This window comes from Castor canadensis, chromosome 1 (genome assembly GCF_047511655.1).
Source record: "Castor canadensis chromosome 1, mCasCan1.hap1v2, whole genome shotgun sequence".
Lineage (NCBI taxonomy): Eukaryota > Metazoa > Chordata > Mammalia > Rodentia > Castoridae > Castor > Castor canadensis.
This window is the reverse complement of record NC_133386.1, coordinates 22,000,551-22,023,979: the sequence shown is the minus strand read 5'-3', so window position 1 is coordinate 22,023,979 and position 23,429 is coordinate 22,000,551. Positions and strand designations below refer to the sequence as shown.

Here is a 23,429-nt window from a genome sequence, read left to right as displayed (position 1 = left end):
GAGGTCAGTGACTTACTACCTTTAACTAGGTCTCACCTCCTAATAGCTCGTTCAGATATTAACTCATCAATGTACTAACTTATTGATGAGGTTAATGACCTAATAATCCAATCACCTCTCCATGATATCACCAGCTTTGAACCTAACCTTCAACACATGTCTTTTGGAGGGGACACTTCACGTATAAAGCAAAAGTCTCCTTCTGAAGTACTAAGGATTTGAACTTTAACACATCAATTTGAGGAAGGACACAATTCATAATACTCTCCTTCTGTGTTAATGGAGTCCTAATTTTGGTCTGGACCTGTGGCCATCCAGAATGAATTCTCCTTTTCCTGGCTGTGGCCATGTGGGTGAATGCCAGCCAATGAGGTGAAGGTGGGAATTGTATGTGGTGGCTTCTTCTTCAAACCTTCCTTAAGGGACAGTCGGCTAGGCAGTTTTTTAATGCCTACTTAAAAACAATTTAAATGAGGAAAGATTCATTTTTGGTTTACAGTTCAGAGGTTTAGTTCCAGGTCAGATAGTTTTATTGCTTTTAGGCCTGTGCAAGGCAGAAATCTCATGACAGAGAGTGTGACAGAGGAAAGCTGTTCACGTCACAGCAGCAGGAAGCAGAAAGAGAGGAAAGGTTTGGGGACAAGACATACTGTTCAGATAGAACCCCAGTGACTTATTTCCTCTCACCTGGCCCTATTTTCCAATAGTCCATTCAATAAAGAATTCATCAAGGATGAAGCCATTCATCAATAGGTTCATCCACTATGAAGTTAGAACGCCATGATCTGATCACCTCTCAAAAGCCCATCAGCTAGCAACCAAGCCTTCAACACCTGTGCCTCAAGGGGACATTTTTTAGATTCAAATCATGACAGTATACTTTCACGCACTTCTTACTGGCTGGCATTCATCCACATGGCTACAACTAGCTAAACGAACTTCTGTTCTCAGGGAACCATCTTCAAATTCTTCTATCTGTTGCATCAGAAAAAAATGGGGTTGTCACATACATAGTCTTAACTCTTACAAATGAGGAGGAGAGGCTGATAATGGTTCTGAAGCTGGGCTGGCTGTGTTCTGCAGATACCCTGGGGAAGATTTGAAAGGTTAATCCTGAAGTCCTGACCTATAGCCCGCTAGCTGACGTTTGAACGTGTTTTGTTTCCTCTGAAACTCATGTTGAAATCTGATTGCCATTGTGGCAGTGTTGGGAGTAGGCCTTTAAGAGGTGATTAGGTTGTAAAGGGGGATTAATGCATTTTTCACAGAATGGGGTTAGTTACTGAAGGAGTGAGTTTTTATAAAGCAAAGCTGACTGCTGTGTTTTGTCTCTTCCACATGTGCCTACTTGCACTTCTGCTTTTCCACTGCATTATGAAGCAGCACAAGACCTTTGCCAGATGTGGTTCCCTGACCATGGACTTTGGCTGTCAGAACCAAGAGCTAAACTTCTTTTTCTTTATTAACTACCCACTGTCAGGTATTCTGTGAAAGCAACTGGAAGTGAACTGGGACACACGTTTTTAAAAACTGAAATTACCATGCATTTGCTCTAGTTTTCATAGACTCAGTCATGCCCTGTTACTTATGTCTAGCTTTATGTGCCTGATCTCTGAAGGAGTAAGACCTTGAAATGCCATTTACTTGTCTTTTATTTTTAAATTAAATTTAACTTTTAACTATATATAAAAAAGCAAAATTGCTTATAATAATGGTGTATCATGTGATGTTTTGATTCATGTATTACATGTGTAATCAGGTTAAACACATCTATTTCCTCATTTATCACTTCTTTATGGTAAAAAACATTCAACATCCTTTAAATGTTTATTTGATACTTAAAAGACCGAAGGTTGTAAAGAAAAATATTTCCCTGGCATGGTGGTCCGTCTCTTCTCTATCCAAAACAATTTATTTCTGGTCCCTAAATTCTATATACTCCACTGAGGGAAATACCACTGAAGTTACTCTGACACCCACTGAGGGGTATGTGTGACAGATTAGCAGTCATTTACTATTCCTCTAGAATGCTTTTGGAGGGGGCATGTCTCTCTTACCTGTCACTGGCTGGCACCCAAGTACTTTGCAAAAACACTTCTAACAACACAGAGTATCAGGAATATTTTATGTAAGAGACCAATACTGGGCTCTCTGGCTCTGTCCTGAAAGAGGCAGATGCTGTTTCCAGAAACTAGGAATACTCAGTGAGGACAGTTTTGGAGAGGGAAATTGAGTATAGTGTGTGCATGTAGAGTTTCAATCACCAGTAAACATCCAAGTGGATCCTTCAGAACAGGAAGACCACATCTTCTATCGGAAAAAGAGCTCGTCAGAAGACAGGGATTTAAACACCAACTCTTGCTGGATGTGCTGGGTTTGGATATATACATGTAAAGACAGTATTCCAGGCAGGATGAGGACCACTGGCCAATGTACTGTCAGCACTAGGGAGTGAGTAGGAAGTTTCAGATCCATATGAAACCCACGCGATGACTCACAACTAACCTAGCCACTACTTTTTCTAAAGCTTTTTAACAACTCTCCTGAGAGTTCTTGGCATTTAAAAATTTCATACCTTTGTAGAGTTCTCTAGAGCAAATATGGTCCATTTTTAAGTCAGCAAATCTGTTATAGCCAGTAACATCAATGCAACTGCTAGTACCTGCTGTTCACTTGGTTTATAAAAAACAACTCTTTTGGTCAAGAGAAAAAAAAAAAAAAGCCTGACTAATTAAATGCTTTAGCACTGCATCTTGTATCTAAGGAAATTTTTTAAAGCTGTAGTGAGCATCAATTGTAGGAAAAGGGTAACTTTTACTACTCTTTTACTTAATCTTTCTCAATTGCCCACCAGGGTGAAAGCACTGTTCTTGGCAGTTCAGTTCTTACAAACATGTGTGAACAAGTACACATGTTAGGTTAGAAAAGTGTGGTCTCTTAATTGTTTTGAGTTCCAAATAATCCTTAAAAAGTGGCTCTCTTAATTAAAAATGCAAGCATTACAGTGTCTTGACAGTGGTAAAAAGACTGGTACCAACCTGACTATCCAAAACCAGGGAAAAGTTTAACAAAAATATGATATGTCTACATAATGTAGTGCTGTGCAATCATTAAATATGATGTTTTACAAAACTTAAACAATGAGGAAAATTTCTTTTAAATGTAAGGCAAATAAATTCATTTGATAGAAATTATTACATTGATTATGTTGCAGCCAATTTAGTATATATAGTAAAAAAACTGGCAGGAAGATACAAAAAATATCCAGTGTTTTCTCTGAGTGGACCGAAGATGATAAGTTTTAAATTTTTTCCCCTATTTTAGTATTGTAAATATACCACTTTCATAATGAAGGAAAAATAATCCACTCAAAGATTGCAGTATTGACAGGATTTTCCATGCACAAATCTCTGAAAAGGACATATCCCACTTCCCCCTTGTGGTGCAGATAAATGTGAAAGGGGGTAAATAATTTGTCCGAATACATTGATAGAGTCAGAAAATGCTTATTCAATGTAAACGAAGAACCAAAAGATATGTATAAATATCGAATATTGTATGGCTACAGATAAATACAGTTTGTCCTTCTGAATTTTAAAGCAAGATCTGTAGTTTTATGAAGTTAGCTTCTTAGAATAAAACATAAGGGAGATACAGAGGTCCCTGTCATTTCCCAAATCATCAGATATAACATCACCAATATATCACATATCCTCCCCCTCTAACACACACACACACACAGAGGAATGAAGAATTTGCATCAGCATTTTAGAAGTACTTAACAAGACTATTCTTCAGCTCTCAAGTAGTCTAAGAGTTAGAATACTCATATAAATAGAAGTTAAATCAGGGACTTGAAATCTCCCATGATATTTCTTATGTTTACTGGTGTCTAGGAAACTCAACTGAACAAGGCTTTATTTCTCCATCCTATTAATTGTGCAATAGAAGGGAAAAGGTTAAAAAAAGAGACATGTAGATATTTCTACTACATAAAGAAAATGGCATCTGCTAAGTCCAGTGCAGACTCTTTCCGCAAATATTTACAAGTGACTGTATTGTAGTTCACAAAGCAGGATGGCCTACTGAGTGAAGTTTTGGATTTTTTAAAAAATTTTTTTGGCAGTACTGAGGTTTGAGCTCAAGGCTTGCAAGGCAGATGGCTACTGTTTGAGCTATGCCACTAGCCCTTTTCCCTCTGGTTATTTTGGAGATACAATCTCCTTTTTGCCTAGGCGAACCTGGCCGTGATCCTTCTATTTCAGGCTTCCCACATCACTGAGATGACAGATGCACCAATATGTGGGCTTTGCAATTTTTTTTTGCCTGGACTGGTCTGGAACTGTGATCCTCTTGATCTTAGCCTCACAAGTAGCTGGGATTACAGGTGTGAGCTGCTGGCACCTGGCTCTGAGTGAAGTCTTAAATGTATTATTTACACTGCCAAATACAAATAATATTATTTCACAAAGAATATAAAACATGACTAAGATGATCAGATATGGGCTAAAAAGCAAAGAGAGAAACACTGGACATGTTAGCAAGAGTGATGAAGGAATTCTAAAAACAATAGATAGACTGACAATCTCATAAACTAGTATTTCAGTCAAGATTTATGTAAAATACCTCATATTTTAAAATATGAAACTTCTCATTATGGTTAGCGAATCACAAAATAACAAAAGCAAACTTAAGATAAGTCCAAAACACTTGAGGGTTACAGTGTTTATTTAAAAAGAAACTCAGCACAGAAACAATTTAAATGGCCTTATGAAAATAGTATTGTATTTTGTAACGATGGAAACAGGGAGTTTTATTAATGATTTTCTGAAATCCAAAGTAGGAAAGGTATATTTAATTTTGAAAATAACACATTAATTCATGAAACTTTCTTAAGGCCTTAGTAAGATAGATCTTCAGTAAATCTTAGTTTTCATTCTTATGAACATATAGCAAGGACACACACATACAAATAGACTCAACTTGTACTGATGATATGGCTATAAATCATGCTACTAGAATCTTTTTGTGACTTCAATTTCTATTAGCATAATTAGAATATCAATTACAAAAACCCTAATGGGTCTCTTTCACGATTTAAGAGATTGATTAGAGTTCATGATTTGCCACTTTCTCTTTAGCCCTGTTACTCTGCTTTCCCCGACACCTTCTCTCCACTTCCTCTGACTCAGAGACTATTTGGAGAGGACACCTGTTTCAAATGGATCCACAGGAAATACCTATGTGGTCTTTTCATACCCTGACCCTGCATCTGGCTGGTTGAAATATGAGCATGATTAAAAAAAAAAACAAAAAACTGCTGCCCACAGACTGATGCAACTTCAGTGTGACAACACTTACTGGAAGGGAGAGGGAATCCAGTTTATATTTGCTTTCCTCTCATTAGCCTCTGTTGTAAATAAGTCAAAGGTCAAAACCAGTTTAAATTCCTAAAAATTTTGTATTAAATTATACGCAAGTGGATTTTACATCCAAACTCGGAATGACTTCTTTAAACGGAATGCAGTCTTGTAGCGGAGAGTGTTATCTGACAGCATAGCTTGGTGTTTCTAAACCTCTCGTCTAAAGTTCATATTCTATCTCATATTCTATCTTGCTATACTAATAAGCCTCTTGTGGAAAAGTGTAGAGTAGTCCACGCCCTGAAGCAGAATTTATAAGGAGCTTCACAGTCACCAACAGTGGTCTGTCAACACTAAAAACTCAACTGAATCCAAAATAATGCAAATCATTCAAGGACTACCCGTGTGTGGCTTTCCACCCCACGCTGATACCCTGGCCACCTGGTCCCTCTGCACTGAGCACCTCCTCAGCTCACAGCAGCTACCCAAGGGGTTGCAGGGGCCCACACTGGGATTCCCTCCCTCTGGGTTCCTCGCCTCCACTTCCTGCCAAGCTCCCAGTAGCCCCAGGGCTCGCTCCCTCTCCTCCCAGCAGCTGTCACCGGCGGCGGTCCCTAAGCCGGGTTGTCAGTCGGAGGCAGCCCACCCCTCCCTGGGACGCCTAGGGGGCGCCCCTAGCTGGGTCTCCCGGGACCCGGCGATCACATTTGCAGAAGGACAAAGATGACGAAAGAGATGACACTCCGCCGCCTGCCTAGCCGTAGCCGGCCGCGGGCAGCGCCCGCCGACAGCACCCCGCCCGCGCAGCTCGCCCTGGCGCTCGAGGCCGCGCCGGTCCCCGGGGGCGCGCGCCGCGCCCGCGCCCGCGCCGCGCCCGCGCCCGCGCCGCGCCCAGGTTCCCCCAGCGCCCGCCCCCGCGCGCCCGCGCCTCCTGCCCGCCAGCCCTCCGCGCGGCCCAGCCTGCCCAGGCCTCTAGCGAACATGGCGCTTGTCCCCTGCCAGGTGCTGCGGGTGGCCATCCTGCTGTCCTATTGCTCCATCCTGTGCAACTACAAGGCCATCGAAATGCCCTCGCATCAGACGTACGGAGGGAGCTGGAAATTCCTGACGTTCATTGATCTGGTAAGGCCGTCCCCTCCCACCCTCTGTCTGCCCTGCACCCGGTGCCCGTGTGTGTTTGGGGGGCGCGCGTGTGTTTTTGGTCTGCGCGCGTGCGCGCTGCCGACAGCCACCAGGTGCTCCCGTCTACCCCAGTGTGCGCGTCCAAGGCCTGGCTGCCCAGCTGCCGTGCCTTCTGAACCGCCCATCGTTACTGGGGGACAAATGGAGGTGGGGCGCAGCCAGGTGATGGGCTATTTGCAGGGGGACACAGATCCGCTTCTAAGAGGGAAGATCCTTCAACTGCCAAAAGCATCTGACGACCCTGATCATGAGTGGCCCCAGACCCATTCGCCCTTAAGGTGTTTCCAGAGCACCTGCCATCGGATACTTGCAGCAACGGAAGGACACAGTATCTTGTAGTTACTTTGAAGTTCGCCCGAAAGCGCCCAGATCTTTCCCTAAGGAAAGAAAGAACCCAATAAAGTTGTCTCTTTAGCCTCTGCCTTCTACCAATTGTCAGTAATTCACTTTCAGCCTTTTGCCTCAGAACCAGTAGAGGACAGAAATTTTAAAGGTGTGGGGCTGCACTGAACTTCTAGTTTCCCAATACAACTTTGCATAATTTTCATAAGAAACCCTTCTGTTGGCGCAAACATGATAGTTCAAGCAGGTTTAGGTTTTTATTATTATCTTAAAACACCAAAACAGCTCCCACACAGAATCAGATGGTGAGCATAAAACCCAATAATGACATGGAGTAGACCTAGGAACTTCTGGGTGAAAGGTCACTAATTAACTAACGTTGACCTTTGTGGTGAAAGATTACTCACAAACTAAAAGATGATTAAGCACAGGCGAAGAGTTAAAACAAAAGCAAGAAAATTCTAAAGGACTCAGAGAAAATGTAAAACGAGATCCTGGAAAGCTAGAACTGTCTTGTCTTGTTCAAGATGATACAAAGCTTGGCAAATCCAGCAAAGTTATCATTTTTTTTTGTTCACCTTTCATTTTGATGACAAGAACTTGATTCCTATTTTAAGGTCTTTCCAAAGACAGAGGATGCCTCAAAGAAATACATACAGAACCTTTAGAAATATCATGTCATATTTGCATTATGTGAGATGCCTTGGAGAGTTGAAATTCTTTACCCTAGCAGTCTCTAGGCACACAAGATTGCTTAGGGCACAGAGTGTTGCAAGGGTTTAAAATTTTCAGATCCTCCACTTTGAACTCTTTCTTGAAACTAATTTGCCTCTGAACATAAGGGTTCCCTGCTGATTCTCTTTTCTTCTTCTTCTTCATCCATGTAAGGAGCACATGACAAGCCTCTGTGCTGTGATTTCCTGTTCCTTTTAGCATTTAGAAGATAGATGGCTGGGTTAATTGGCTTGTCAATAAGGATTGGCTTTGCCAATTATGTAATGTAGCAGTCATTTTGCATAGATTGGATAAACTATCTCCTCCACCCCAGGTTCTGTACAGAAAACATTTATACCACGGACAGTGCCAGAGATCATGTACCTTATTAAAATTTAAGTTTGAGATGTGTAGATGTTGTTTAAAATATGTGCACAGATTTTCAAAATCCTTTTAAGGTCTCTGTAAGCAAAACTCCTTTTGGATCAAGGCCTTCTCCCATTGCTAAGTCAGATGTCACTTGGTGTTGGTCCATTGAGTATTGCCAAGGAGCAAGCCATAGGTTCTATGGGCATTGCTCAGTTGTGCCCTTGACTTAGATGCTGTTTTGGGGGAATGGGAGCACTGGTCAGCAGGTGAGAGGGGTAGGATGTTGTCTAACGCTAGAGAGATTGCTTTTCTCATATTGGCATTGCTGTGTGTTAGAAAACAAGACTCCCAAGAAGCAATACACCATCTAGAACCTTCATGTGATGTGCATTGGTAGTGGAATCTGTTTGATAGACTGCAACATACTTTCTAGCTTATCACTCAATAATTGGACTGCCTATTTTAATTAGCAGTAATCATGATAACTATACTTTTTTCTACCCTGACATTCAGACCATAAGTTCAAATTTAAAGCTTTTACTTTGTTTCATGTTTCTATTTTGGCTGAATGTTAGTATAGGGCCTTTAGCCAATCATTCATGTTTTTTTACGCTATATGGCTCCTGATTGAAATAGAATAATTATCTTTGACCAAGGGTTCCTGTGAGAAAGTATATTTGAAATATATTTGCAAAACCACCCATGCAAATCTTCTTCTTTTTATTTTTGTGTTACTGGGGCTTGAACTCAGGGCCTTCACCTTGAGCCACTCTGCCAGTCCTATTTCTACAAAGGGTTTTTCAAGATAGGGTCTCGCAGAACTATTTGCCTGGGCTGGCTTTGAACTGCGATCCTCCTGATGTCTGCTTCCTGAGTAGGTAGGATTACAGGTGTGAGCCACTGGTGCCTGGCTATTCTTTCATTTGTGATTTAGAGTTCTTAGAGCTTAAGCATTGCACAGATGTTAAAACAACCAACCTGTAAATCCTCTGTGATAGCATTGAAGGAAAAGGCTATTATAATTTACCTGTTTAACTTTCTATTTTTGCCTGTTTAAAAAAAGCAATGAGCAGACTTTATTTCCTAGTGTCTTAGACAATGTTAATGATTGTAAGCATATTGGAGAAATTTTAGAAGAGGGTTTTAGCTGCTCAAAATTTAGTGAGAAGGCCCTTTCTCTGGCCAACTTGGATTGCAGTCAGAGCACTAATCCTGATGACCAAAGTACAGATTCAACATTCTGTAGCATCAGTTTAAGCTAGTGAGAATCAGGAAACTTGGGCTAACGTATCCAGGCACAGATGGTCAAGTGGTAGTAGCCATTCCAGCCATATTCATATCTCTCTTTGGGTATGAGAGTCATTCCAGTAGAATCAGAGCCTAGGGTCAAAAACTGAATTGCAGCTGGTTGCCATTGGTAACATTATACTGCTGCCCCAAGAGCTGTTAGAATATTGAAAGACTATAAGAGATCTGAATTGCTTTTGGAACATGGAAGTTGCTGCATGGAGAAAGACGTGCTGTTTTGGTGTGGTAGGTAGAATGTTGGCCCCCAAAGATGTCTACATCCTAATGTCCAGAGCCTGTGAATCTGTTAGGTTACATGGCAAAAGGGAATTAAGGTTGACTTTAAGATAGATAGATTACTCTGGAATAGTAATCTATTCCAGTGTAATCCTGAGGGTCCTTAAAAGTAGAATAGGAAGACAGAAGAGTCAGTTGGAGAAACACATGACTGTGGGAGAAAGTGACAGAAAGATGCAACATTTCTGGCTTTGAAGACTAGCCAAGAAGTGCGGGAAGCATCTAGAAACTGTAAAGAGCATGGAGATGGATTTTTTCCCAGTGCTTCCAGAAGAACACAGCCCTGATGACAACTGGGTTTTACCTCCAGAATTGTTTTTGGACTTTTGAACTCTAGAATTGTAAAACAATAAGTATGTTACTTAAGTCACTAATTTCTAGCACTTTTGATTGCAAAAAGGGGACTGTTTGGGTATGGGGGGGAAACAGGAGGTGGGAGGAGGGGAACGGAGAGGGTGATTAAATGGAGTTTTGAACCCAAGACCCAAATTCCTGAGATTCCATATGCCAGATTAGGCTACGTACCCCTAAATGCCAAATAAAGAGGCATGGTGAAGGCAGAGAAAGGTTTATTACACAGCTCAACTCATGGGAAGAGGCAGAGTAAGCACTCAACTCATCTTCAGCCATATTCAGGGTTCAGATATGAACTATAGTTTTAAGTAGACAAAAGAACTGGGAGCAGGGGACAGAGGTATGCACAGTTAAACAGTCCCAGTCACAGGTGTGTTCTGGTTGACCATTATCTCAGTTCAAGTGTTCCCAGAGGGGTTTCAGAGAGGATGTTATCATTGTCATCACTTGAGGGGAGCAATCTGGTTCTCACGAGATGATTGCTCCCCCTCCAGGGTGCAGTCTCATCCTTATAGGTAGGTGTCCTCATTTGGAGGGGTGATCTGTCCTACAAGTCTCTACTGTTCCTTATGGGAAGTTTCAGGCCCTTGTCATAAAGATGTTATCAGTTCTGTCCTTTCTGGAACCCAAGGTGATTGCAAAGTGACTGCAAAGAGAATGGCTTAGAACAAAAACAGATATAAAAATGGAGGCAGAAATGCCAAGTTTCTCCTGTTTTTAATCAATTCATGTACCCAAGTGAGGAGCAGTGCTTTTCAGCTAAAGCAATTTGAATGTCTCTTGTGTGATGAGGGGTAAATATTATAGAGGTATGTTTTATACATATATATATATATGTATATGTGTATGTATGAAAATAGCGCAATGAAACCCACCAAAAACTGTTAAAAAGGAGGGGAAAGGAGGGAGCATGGTTAAGAAAAAGTAATATAAATGGGGTGAATTTGATCAAAGTACATTATATGCATATTGTAAATATCACAATGAAACCCCTTCATGCAATTAATTTGTGCTAATTTTTTAAGAAGAATTGTGGCAACAACAGAAAATAAATACATTTGGCTTTGAAACCTCTGAAGGGGGTGGAGGGGATCCCTTAACTGTCTTTGTACTTATATGAAATAAAAGCAGATTTAGCTAGTCTTTTGTGTATATTACGCAATTGGCTAGTTGTAGCTTTAACCAAAACTTACGTGCTTGCTTGCTTCATCCTTGAAACCATGTGGAGACGTGCATATGTGTGACATGGGCATTATAATTTATAAAGACTGAACAACACTGGAAACACTAGACCTCCACTTTGCAGTGTAGTCTTTTAGAAACAATTTCCAGGCCAGTAGAAGGTATACTCTTAATTGGATATGCTGGAGAAAAAACAAGTTCAATCAAACCGATGGTCACATATTTCCTTAATCAATATCACAACTGATGAATTTTCTTCAAATGATGCTGGTTCATACCATTTCACTAGCTAGGCCATCCTTCCCCAAGTTATATCATAATTGCCCCTAAGATAATAAAAAAAAAAAAGGAGAATCAAAATAAAACCAGCATAAAATAAATGAAAAAAGCGACTGTATGCTGAAGCCTCAAAGTAGTACGTGGGGTAGGAGCCTAGTATGTGTTTGAACAAATGGAAACTTTCTTTTTCCAAGTTTTCAGTGAGTGTCCTTTCCTTGTCCTGTCTCTTCCCCAAACATTCAAATAACCAGAATTTTAAAAGTGTGGCCACTAAAATTTTATTTTGATGAGTATGGTAGAACGTCTAACAAATGAGTCAGAATTAACTTGCTTGAAAAATGTGAGCTGGGTATTTTTTATTAAAAGTTAAATTAGTAATGGTGTTGGACTTGAGACTTTGATTTTTAAAGATTGAAACAGGCTGTCTTGTTTGCGCTACTTTGTAGTAGTTATGGTTTCAAGAGTGGCCATTTCTTAGTGCTGCGTCCTACTCATTAACCTCCTGCACTGAATTTCATTCATGTCTTGGCAGGATATTGTGGTTGAGACCCTATCTTCTCAGCAAGTGGGCCAATCAGCTTTCTCTGGGAGCCTGCCCTACCCTATACCTTTGGAATCAAAATTTGTATCATAATAAAACCATTGGATTGATCCTTATGATAGATGCTACACAGGGGGTTGCCCACTTTTGCTTTTGTTTGTTGTTGTTGGGGGTTACATTGTGTCATTTACAAAAGTTCTTGTAACATATCAAATATATCATACTTAAATTCACCCCTTCCACTATTCTCCTTTATCCTCCACTCCCTCTATTACTATAATAGTTTCAACAAGTCTTATTTTTCCACTTACATACATGTGTGCAGAGTATTTGCACTGTATTTACCCTCCCACACCCTTTCCCCACCTTCTTCCCCTCCCACTGGCACCAACCCCCTTACCTCCACAGACAGAACCTGTTTTTTGTAATTTAATGTGAAATAGCTGTAGTTATGCTACTTTCAAAACATATTTAAGGTGACTTTCACTGCAACATTATTAAAAACATGTAAAAATTATAGCTTGATAATAAAAGAGAAAAATAGGTATGAGACACCAGTGATGGACTAGTTATTACAAGTGAGAAACAAATTTAAATAATCTTCTGGGTGCCAAAGCAAAAAAGAATACACTGTTTGATTGTCCCACTGTTGGAGTGAAGGAAGTATAACAACTTTTCTATCAGGAAAAATACTCAAATCCTCATATATAGGACATTGTGTAGCATAATACATAATATCTTTATTTTTTTAACAAAGTAAAGAAATATTCTTTTAGTTGATACTTCTTATGTCATAATTCTATGAAAACCAAAATCATAGTCTTATATTTTGTCTGGGTGAAGGAGTTTTGTAGAAGTTTAAGGTAATGTAATCTAGGTACTTTGTTGTTATCTAAATCCAGATTGCAAAAGAATTTAAGAAAATTACAGTCAGATCAGGGAAAATAAGTGTTGTCATGTGGAAAACTGGGACTGTTCAAAGACCAGGAAATGGTCAAGTATACCTGCAGGACAGATTTTTTTTTTTTTTTTTTTTTTTTGCTTTGAGACGTGAGAATTTTTGACATTTAGGAAAAAAGGAGAAGCAGAATAAGCTGCTTAAGTATATTAAATTTTGCATTCGAGTGAGTCTTATATTTACTGATATACTTATCACAAAATACTTTTTTGACTATAGTTCATGGCTTAATTTACATAGGAAATAAAATATCTTGAGAAGAGATTCTACATGTCATTACTATAACTGTGGTTTTCAGTTTTACCAGTCAAAACCACAGAGTGCCATGTGAAGGCAACCAGATCAATGACTTCTCAGTGAACAAAATTTGGTGGGTTTTTATGTTTCTTTGATTCATTTTTATTTTTTGGATATTAAACCAAGAGGATGAAACTGCACACTTTTTTTCTGCAGAAGCTTAAACTTGACCCTAAAATATGCACATAAACTTAAAGGATCCTTTGCATAGAAGCCTCTTAACCTTTGCAGAGGTTTCTTTTGGAATAGATGTAAACTAGGGGCCTGGTGGTGTCAGAACGGGAGAAATAGTTGATGATATATTCACCCATTCCCTCTCTTAGTTGCAAATCTTATTGAAATTGCAGAAAGTCATTTGACCAGTGGTTGAGGTCACTGCTCCATCTCCGCTGTTGCCCTGTATGTAGTTAGTATTGAGCAAAATTGGTAGCTCTTTTGAAGCAGCTTCTGTGTTCCCCTGAAATGTCACATTTCTCTGGAAGCGTGAACAATAGTAGAATTTTCCACACTGAATCAGATGTTCATGAGATCCAAGCAAGCTTGGAAAAATCTTCCTGCCTGGGCTTCTGTAATGACATAGCTTTCTCTTGTGCAGCTTGTAGCCAGGCAGTTAAAGAGCTCCTCACCTGCATGGCGGGCCTGTCCCAGCCCTGGAGAACTCTGCTCTGTTTCAAAGGGGCACACTTCACTGTGGAGTGCAACAGATACAGGCTGGAAGCATGGAAGTCTAAGAAGTTAGACATTGCTGTGGCCCCTTCATATTGACTATGTTGAGACTTGTAAGACTGCATTATCATTTGAAAATTTAATTTCAAAAGTAACACATAATCATTATAGAAAATTTGAATTTTTGTGCCTTATGTTGGGCATCAGAAAAAAAAAAGAAAACAAAAGACTTATATAACACAGGAAACTGGGAAGAACATGTATACATATATTCCACCTTAATTATTCCTAATTTCTTTGCATTTTAGTATTTCATTGCTTCAGTTTTGGAGCTTTATACACATACAGAAACACATAGAGAGTCCAGCTCTAAAATATGTGTGTGTACGAATTATGTAAAATCAGATTTCAGAGAACTATTCTTCATGAAAATTATTTTTAAGTTTCAGATAACATTCAGTGATATAAATGTTAGTATTTTGGTATTTGCCTTTTTAGTCCTATATATACTTTAAAAATTCCAAAACTTCAATATGTGCATATGGTTTTTTATAAATTTATTTTTATTCATATATATCAAAATTCACTGTTTTTAGTGTGAATCATGTAAAGTTTTTCCAGATGCATAAAATTTTGTAAGTACCACCTTATCACCTCAAAATATTCCTCTGTGTTTGTGCCTCTTCCTACTCAAGCCTTCCCTTACCTTACCAACTGCAGGTTTGTTCTCTGTTCCTATGGTTTTGCCTTTTCTAGAAAAATGTGTAAGGCATATCATATGTCTTTGAGTCTGTTTTTTCTGTATTTATCATGATATGTTTCAGATTCATTCATGTTGTCACGTGTAGCAATATTTGCTGAGTAGTATTCCTTGGTATTGATGTACCAAGTGCATTTGAGTTTTTCAGGTTTGGAGTCATTAGGATAAAGAGCTGCTATTAGCATTTGTGTGCTTGTACACAAATCAAAGCTCGTGTGTGAACACGAACTTTCATTTTTTAATAGGTACGTACTGGGAGAGGGATTGCTTGGTCATATGGCAGGTGTATGTTTAACTGTATGACAGATTGCCCAAGTGTTTTCCAGAGTGGTTGTGCTATGCTGCAATGCTACCAGCAATATGTGAAAGTTCCAGTTGCAGTGTCCACCTTGGTGCATGGTGTTCTCTTCTATTTTTGTTCTAATAGGTGTGGAGTAGCATTTCATTGTGGTTTTAATTTGCATTTCTCTCATGACTAATGTTAAATATCTGTTCCCGTTTATTATATATATATATATATATAAATATGTTGCATATATATGTATATATATGATTATATCTTCTTTGTGAAGGTTCTGTGCAAACCTTTTGCCCATTAAAATTGTTCTCAGCCAGGTGCCATGCTCAAGCCTACTTTGTAGGTGGAGATCTGGAGGATAGCAGTTTGAGGTAAATCCAGGCAAAAATGTTCATGAGACCCCATTTCAACCAATGCCTGGTTATGGTAGTGTGTGACTATCATCCCCAGTCAAGAGGGGAAACACAAATAGGGGGATCACAGTTCCAGCCTGATTCTGAGCAACCTTTTGAATTTTTTTTCCATTTCTATGATTTTTACCATTTCAAGAATCTTATGTAAATGGGATAATACATACCTGACTTTTTGGGATTGTCTTTTTTCACAGTTCCCTGGAGACTCATGAAAATTGTCACATGTATTAGTAGTTTGTACCTTTTCATTGTCCAGGAATATTTTATGTTGCGGATGCCCCACAGTTTCTTTAATTATTTACACATTAAAGGACATCTGGATTTTTTTCCACTTTGGGGCTGTTATTAATAAGCCTGCTGTGACTATTCATGCTTAGGTTTTTATGTGATCCTCAGCTTTCATTTCTTTTCATAAATATCCAGAAGGATTATTGCTGAGTTGCATGGTAGTTGCAATGTTAGTTGTAAAAGAAGTTATCAAACTATTGTCCAGAGTAGCTGTACCATTTTTTTTACATCTACCATGATGTACAAGTGACACAGCTGTTCCCCATTCTTGCCAATTATTTGATGCTGTCTTTATTATTTTAGCCATTTTAATTGGTGTATAATGATATTTCATTGTGGTTATAACTTATATTTCTCAAATAAGTAATGACATATTCTCATGTGCTTACTTATTCTCTGTATATCCTCTTCAGTGAACAAATAGTACTTTTTGTTAAATTTTGCTTTCTGGTTGTTTATTGCTAGCATAAACTGATACACTTAATGTTTGCATGTTAACTTATATTCTGTGATTTTGCTAAATTCATTTATTAGTTCTAGGAGCTTGTAGATTTGATGGAACTTTTTATGTAGACAATGATATCATCTGTTAATACAGACATTTGATTTTTTTTCCAATCAGCACAGCTTTTATTTCTTTTTTATGTTTTATTGTGCTGGTTAAGATTTCTATTATAATATTGACTAGATGAAATGAGAGTAGATCTTGTTACCTTGTTTGTTTCTTAGGGGAAGAGGTTCAGTCTTTTGCAGTTAATTAAGAGTGTAGTACAGAATTTTTTTTGTTCCCGCTATTTACCAGTTTGAGTAAATTTTCTTCAACTCCTACTTTGCTGAGAGTTCTGTTTTTAATATAAGTGGATGTTGAATTTTGTCATATGCTTTAAGTGTATCTGTTGATATATTCCTATGACTTTCATTATGATTTACATTCCTTGATTTTTCTCTATTGAACCAGTCTATAGTAAATGGTATTTGATTGTAAAGTCTTGTCCTTTTAATATACTGTTGGATTTGATTTGCTAATGTTTTGTTAAGATATTTTTCCTCCCTGTACATGAGGAATATTAGTTAGTAGTTTTTTTTTTTTTTAAATCTCTGTCTGGATTTGATATTAGGTTATCCTGGCCTCATTCCCCTCAGTGCTCTAAAAAGATTAAGTAGGAATGGTATTACTTCCTCCTGAAATGTTTGGTAGAATTTATTATAGTGAAAGTCACCAAGCGTGGAACTTTCTTTGCTGGAAAGTTTCAACCACAAATTCAGCTTGGTTAATTTCAAGACAGAGCTATGGAAGTTATTGGTTATTTTTTAAATTGAGATTTGGTAGTTTGGTCTTTCAAAGAATTAGTCCATTTACCAGTATTCCTTTATCTTTGTTTTATTGTCTGTAGGGTTTGTGGTAATAACCATATTTCATTACTGATATTGGTAATATGTGCTTTCTTTTTTTCCTTCATCTGTCTAGCTAGGAGTTTCTCAATTTTTATTGATTTTTTAATAAAGATTTTTTTTTGTTCCCTTTTTAATTTCATTGATTTCTATTTTTAACCATCAATATTTTCTTCCATTTGCTTTGAGTTTAATTTGTTCTTTTCTAATTTATTTATATTGAAACTTAGTGGATTAATTTGAGCCCTTTTTCCTCTCCCATTTAATCATTTCATGCTAGAAATTTCTTCTCAGCACTGCTTTAGCTGCATGTTGCAAATTCTGTTGCATTCCATTTTATTTAAAATATTTTTAAAAACTTCTTTGGGTCTATTTTTAAATGGTTTATGTAGACTTCTATTGTTTAATTTATACATCTTTGATGTATCTGTACTATGTTTCTCTTATTTATTTCTAGTTTAATTGCATTATGATCAGAGATAGCTCGATGCATGGTTTCAGTCCTTTTAAATTTGTTAGGTTTGATTTTATGGATCATAACATGAGCTGTTATGTTCAACATTCCGTGTGCTTTTGACACATAAATTCTGTGTTGAGTGGAGTGTTGCTCAAATGTGAGTCACATGAAGTTTGTTGATACTATAGTTCAGGTCTTCTGTGTCTTCACTGTTTATTGTCTACCTGCTCCCATTAACTGAGAAAGAATGATTACGTCTCCAAGTACAATTGTGGGTTTGTCTATTTCACATTTCGGTTGTATTAGTGTTTGCATCATATAACTTGAAGCATACAACATTACTAACTGCAAACATACATAGGAGATACATATATGTATGTATGTGTATATATGTTGCTGAACTGACCTTTTATCATTATAGAATATTATTCTTCTTCCCTGGTAATTTTCCTTGTTTCTCTAATATTAATGTAGTTTCTTCAGTTTTCTTTTAATGATGTGTGCATGGTCTGTATTTTTCTATCTTTACTTTTAACTTATCTATATCAATGTACTTCAAGTGGATTTTCTGGTTGACAACATATAGTTGAGTCTTTTTTTTGGCAGCACTGGGGTTTGAACTCAGGGCCTCATCCTTGCTAGGCAGGTGCTCTTACTGCCTGAGCCACTCCACCAGCCTTTTCTGGTGTTGGGTTTTTTTGAGATAGGGTCTCACAAACAATTTGCCTAGGCTGACTTCGAATTGCAATCCTCCTGATCTCTGCCTCCTGAGTAGCTAGGATTACAGGTGTGAGCCACTGGTGCCTGGCAATTGAGTCATATTTTTAAGTTTAATTTTATAGTATGTTATCTTTAGTACTCACCACTTTCATTTAATGTAATTATTAAAATGATTGGACTTTGGTTTTAGTATTTGTTTTCCATTTGTACCCTTTTTTGTTTCCTCTGTTCCCATTTCCTGTTTGCACTGAAATTATTTGAATATTTTTATTACACTGTATTCATTTTAATTTATCTATTGGCTATTCATATATATATCTTTGTATTATTATTTTATTTGTTTAACTATTTGCTTTGGTGCTATGGATCAAACCCAGGGCCTTGTGCAGACTAAGTATACAATCTGTCACTGAGTTACATCTTCAGCTAGTATCATTTCAGTTATCACTCTAGGGGTTACCATGTACACAAGTTGCTTTATACAATCTAGTATGGGTAACTAGTTTAGCACTTCAAGTAAAACACACCACACAAGCCATCAGTTTACGCTTCCCACTTTATGATGTGGTTGTTGTTGTCTTTATTACATCTGTGTTGCTTGGCAACCCTTGAACAGTTATAGGTTTTTTTTTTCTAACAACAATAAAATACTATATAGAACTTGGTAGAGTAAAATAGTCTATTATAGTTACCAGATATTCACCAATTGTTTAGTTGTTCCTTCAGTTCTTATATTCTTATTTACCTTTTGTCTTATTTCTTATTAACCAGAAAACTTATTTTAGAATTTGATCAAAAGAAGAGGTCTGCTGGCAACAAATACTCTTAGTTTTCCTTCATCTGAGAATATCTTTTTTTACCCTTATTACTGAGAGATATTTTTGCTGGATATAAAATTCTGGCTAACAGTTCTTTCTTTCCTCACTTTATTTTATGCCAGTGTCACCTGAGCTCTATAATTTATAATAAGAAATCTTCAGTCATTCAAAGCATTGCTCCATTGAATATGGAGCATTGCTCCACTTTTCTGGTTGCCTGTCTTTTGCTTTCAGCAGTCTGATTATGAAATGTCTGGGTGTGGTTTCATGAGTTTATTTTGATAGGGGTTTTCTGAGCTTCTTGAGTTTGTAGTCTTATGTCTTTTACCCAATTTAAGAAGTTTTCAGCCATTATTTCTTCAAATATTCTCTGTATCAATTCCTTTCATCTCTTCTTCTGGGACTCCATTAATATGAAAGTCAGACCTTTTGATTATTTTGCCAGTTTGCTGTGGGCTTGTTCTTTTTTTTTTTTTAATTTTTTTATTAGGATATATCCATTGTACAGGAGGATTCATTGTGGCATTTCCAAATAAGCTTATACTGAACATTGGTCAGATTACCCCCATGTTCCTGCTTTTTTTAACGTTGTATAATTTCTATCAATCCATCTTCAAGTTTACTGACTCTTTCTCCACTCATCTACATTCTTCTATTGAACCCATCCAGTGAATTTTTAAAAGAAATTGGATATTATATACTTCAATTCTCAAATGTCCATCTAGTTCCTTTTTTACATTTACTGTTTTCCAACAATGAATTCTATCTTTCATTCAACAATGTTCACTTTTCCTTTTGGAGATTGATGAAGAATTGCCCTAAAATCCTTGCCTAATATAACTCCAGTATCTGGACCATCTTAGAGTTGGCATCTGTTGGTTTAAAAAGTATTCGTCCAATTTTTCCTGGTTCTTTGCATGTCAAGTTTTTGGTTTATACGCTGAACATTTTTTATTATTATGTTGTGAGATTCTGTGTACTTTTAAAATCTCATGAAGAATGTGGATTCTTTGGGTTAGCAGGCAGTCAACTGGCTAGGTTAGAACTCATGTTCTGTCTCATGGAGGTTCTGGTGTTAGAATTTTCAAAGATCGTGCTCTGCTTCTTGGGTCTACTTGAGTTTTATTTCATGGTGTTTTATTTTTTGATGTCTATGCCTCTTCAGTTCTCATCTGTTCATGCCTAGGACATTATAATATCAGTTCATACACAGAATTATGGATTGACCCTCTTCAGATTTTGTCTCTGTGATTTCTCTGATGCTCTCCAATATCCCTTTTTTTTTTGTTTCCTCTGGCCAGAAGCATGGAATACACTCAGATTTTTAGCCTCCCATGCTGTCATATAGTCCACAGAATTAGGGGTGTCTTTACAGAGAAGCAGCAAGAATAGAGAGAAAATATACCCCTCCCCCTCATGCAATACGACTTCCTTTTCTCGTTCCTCTTCCAGAGAGAGGTTTTTTTTTCTCCCTTAGGGCTTTAGATACCCATGATAACAAGGGTGGGAAGAGGGGTGGGAAGTGGAGTGGGGAAGAATCACAATTTCTACCACGCAGAAGCCTTTTCCCCAGTGCTTTGGCTGGGGAAAGGTTTCTTCTGGAGTTCCTATGTCAGTACTTGCTACATGGTTCCAGGAATCAGCCTGCCCTCAAGTCACATCTGGAGAACAAAGGAGAATAAAAATCCTCCAGCCTCACTCTTATGGGTCCTTACTCATTTTCCTTTACCTCCCAATCCACATGCTAGTGTGTATTTTTCAAAGATCTCAGGTAGCTGATTTTGTATTTTGCTCAGTTTTAGTATCAGTTGGAATGATAGGTGACAGCCTACTGGTTTAGATTGGCACCAGAGGTGGTCTACATAGGAATTTAATACCCATTTTAACTTAAATATTTCATAAGCATTCTTCTATGTCATTATACATTTCTCTGTAATTTCATTTTAAATGACTGTATATTCTTCATACTTCATATGGTTGGTTCTATTGATTGCCTTACTGAACATATGAATAGATAAATCTTTACACTCATCTGTAATTATGCTTGTGGGATAAACTCTTAGAGACAGAGTAGCAATACTAAAATCTTTGTTAAGAGAATGTCCTTAAATCAGTTCACACTCCCTTCAATCCTGGAACACTGATTTCTCTAGACTTCTGTTAACATTATAGAATGGCATATATAAGCGATCACTCAAGATGCTTAAGCCTCACAATTTCCTGTCCAGTAGATTGACTGCAAACCTTTCAACACATATGTCATAAATGTAAATGATTAGCTGTCTTTGACCTTATGTTTATAAAACTCAGTGGTAATAGGTACATTTGGTTCGGACTCATAAATCCTTGCGTCAAACATAAATCTTCATGTTTACAGCATCCTAATTAGTATAGAATCAGTGAGGCTGAAGAGAGCGGAATAGCTTCCTACATATAGCAACCACAGGTCTGCTCATGCTTTGTATTCATCGTGCATGAAAATTGTACTTAGCTTAGTCACAAGTGATTTATTAGGTCCAACTTAAAAAGCTGGTTCCTCAACACTAAGAGTTGGAGGAAAGCAGGTTTTCTGTAACATGATACATATTTTTCTTTGTAATGCGCTTATACACCCTTGCTGTTTTTACACTTCTTTTTTGAAATGGGGTCTTTCTCTGAACCTTAGGCTAGCCTTGAACTTAGGATCTTCCTGCCTCAGCCTCCCGAGTAATGGGATTATAGGTATGCACCATCATTCCCAGTTTCCTTGCTATTTTTCAAAAGACATATGAACATTAAGAATTTGTCATGGTACATGCCTGTAATCCCACATACGGGGAATGAGTAGATGAGAAGATTGTGGTTGGAGACCAGCTAGGGCAAAAAACTTAGTGAGACTCTGTCTCATAAAAACAAGCTGGAGGCTGTGTACAGTAGCTCTAATCTGTAATTCCAGCTTCTTGGGAGGGAGTTCTTGAGAAATGCAGTTTAAGGACAACCCCTGGCAAAAAGTTAGCAAAACTCCATCACAACAAATAAGCCAGACAGTGGTATCAAGTTCCTGTTATCCCAGCTATGTGGAAGGCACAGGTAGAAGGATCAAGGGCTGAGGCTAGCCCCAGGCAAAAAGCTTGACCCTATCCGAAAAATAACTAAAGCAAAAAGGTTTTGCTTAAGTGCTAGAGCATATGGCTCAAGTTGTAGAGTACTTGCCTAGCAGGTACAAGTCCCTGAGTTCAAACCCAAGTGCTGCCAAACAGGCAAGCGAAACCCTCCCTGCCCTGTGCCTGGTGTAGTGGTGCCCATCTTTAACCCTGGATATGCAGGAGGTGGTGAGGGTAGGAGGATTGCAGTCTGAAGCCAGCCCAGGACAAAAGCAAGACTACCTGAAAAATTACATAAAGCAAAAAGGGCGTGGCTCAGATGGTAGGGTGCTTGCTTAGCAAGCCTGAGGCCCTGAGTTCAAATCCCAATACCATCGAAAGAAAAAAGAAAAGAATCTATATAAAATGGGAATATATCCTCTTCTAAATTATTATCTGTTCTATGCTAGAACAGATCATTTCTGTATTGGTGCAGGTCCCGGCAGAGAAAAGAGATGTCACACTCAAAGCAGGAAAGGTGGAGTAGTTCAGTAAAGGAGGCTTTTACACGGGTGTGCTGAGTATAGAGATCTTTACACATACCACAGAATTTGTGCACGAGAACCTGGGGCAGGACACTGTTGCGAGGCCTGATGTGGCAACCTGTGGTGCTCATCCAGTGTGCAGGGCCCCTTTAGGAGGTGAGTGAGCAAAATAAAGACTCCAAGCTTGCCTTCCATCCTCTGTCCAATCTCCTGCCAGTGCTCACAGGTTAAGCTTACAAGAAATCAGAGGGTAAGAAAACTTCATGTAGTACACAAAAATCTACCAAGGAATACAGGAAAAATTACTGAATTAAAATCTCCAACTGTAAATGGGCTCAAAAGTCTGGGTGACATGCAACTAATTGTACATGATGAAGGGCCATGGCTGTCTGACAGGCATTTATTTATGGTTGAATATATAAAATGATGATGATGGACTTAATTTCTTAGCATAATATGCTATCAATTTATTGGATAATTATGTACAACATATGTATCAAGTAATATCAACATTGTATATCTGTCAGGATCTTTAGCATAAGAACTGAGTGCTTGGGCTCAAAAGTCAACTTGAGCTTCAATCCCAGATTTTTTTAATCTACCAACTGTCTGACTGGGTGAATTTATTACCTTCTGTAAGGCCAAATGTTTCTGTTTTGTTTGTTTCACTGGTTACATGGCAATGATAATTGTACCCACCACAGAGAAGTGTTACGAGGATTAAATGAGATACTGTATGTTAATTGTGTAACTCTGTCTTTGCACGTATTACATACTTAATAAATTATTATTTTCATTGTTACATATGACCAGGCACAAGAACCACGAGTTGAGGGGACTGTAGT

The 23,429-nt window shown here is 38.2% G+C and overlaps 1 protein-coding gene across 6 annotated transcripts in view; it reads left to right on the top strand.

The window, feature by feature from the left end:
- The first annotated feature begins 6,258 nt into the window (after window positions 1–6,258).
- Aig1 (androgen induced 1) overlaps window positions 6,259–23,429 on the top strand; it is a 248,185-nt gene continuing 231,014 nt past the window's right edge. The window contains exon 1 of one of the 6 annotated variants that reach the window (XM_074072981.1): window positions 6,259–6,485. In XM_074072981.1, the coding sequence (XP_073929082.1) occupies window positions 6,345–6,485 (141 nt within the window). In that variant the 5' untranslated portion in view covers window positions 6,259–6,344. The remainder of the gene's footprint in view (window positions 6,486–23,429) is intronic. The other 5 variants (XM_074072967.1, XM_074072974.1, XM_074072961.1 and 2 more) reach the window with 5 other exon arrangements.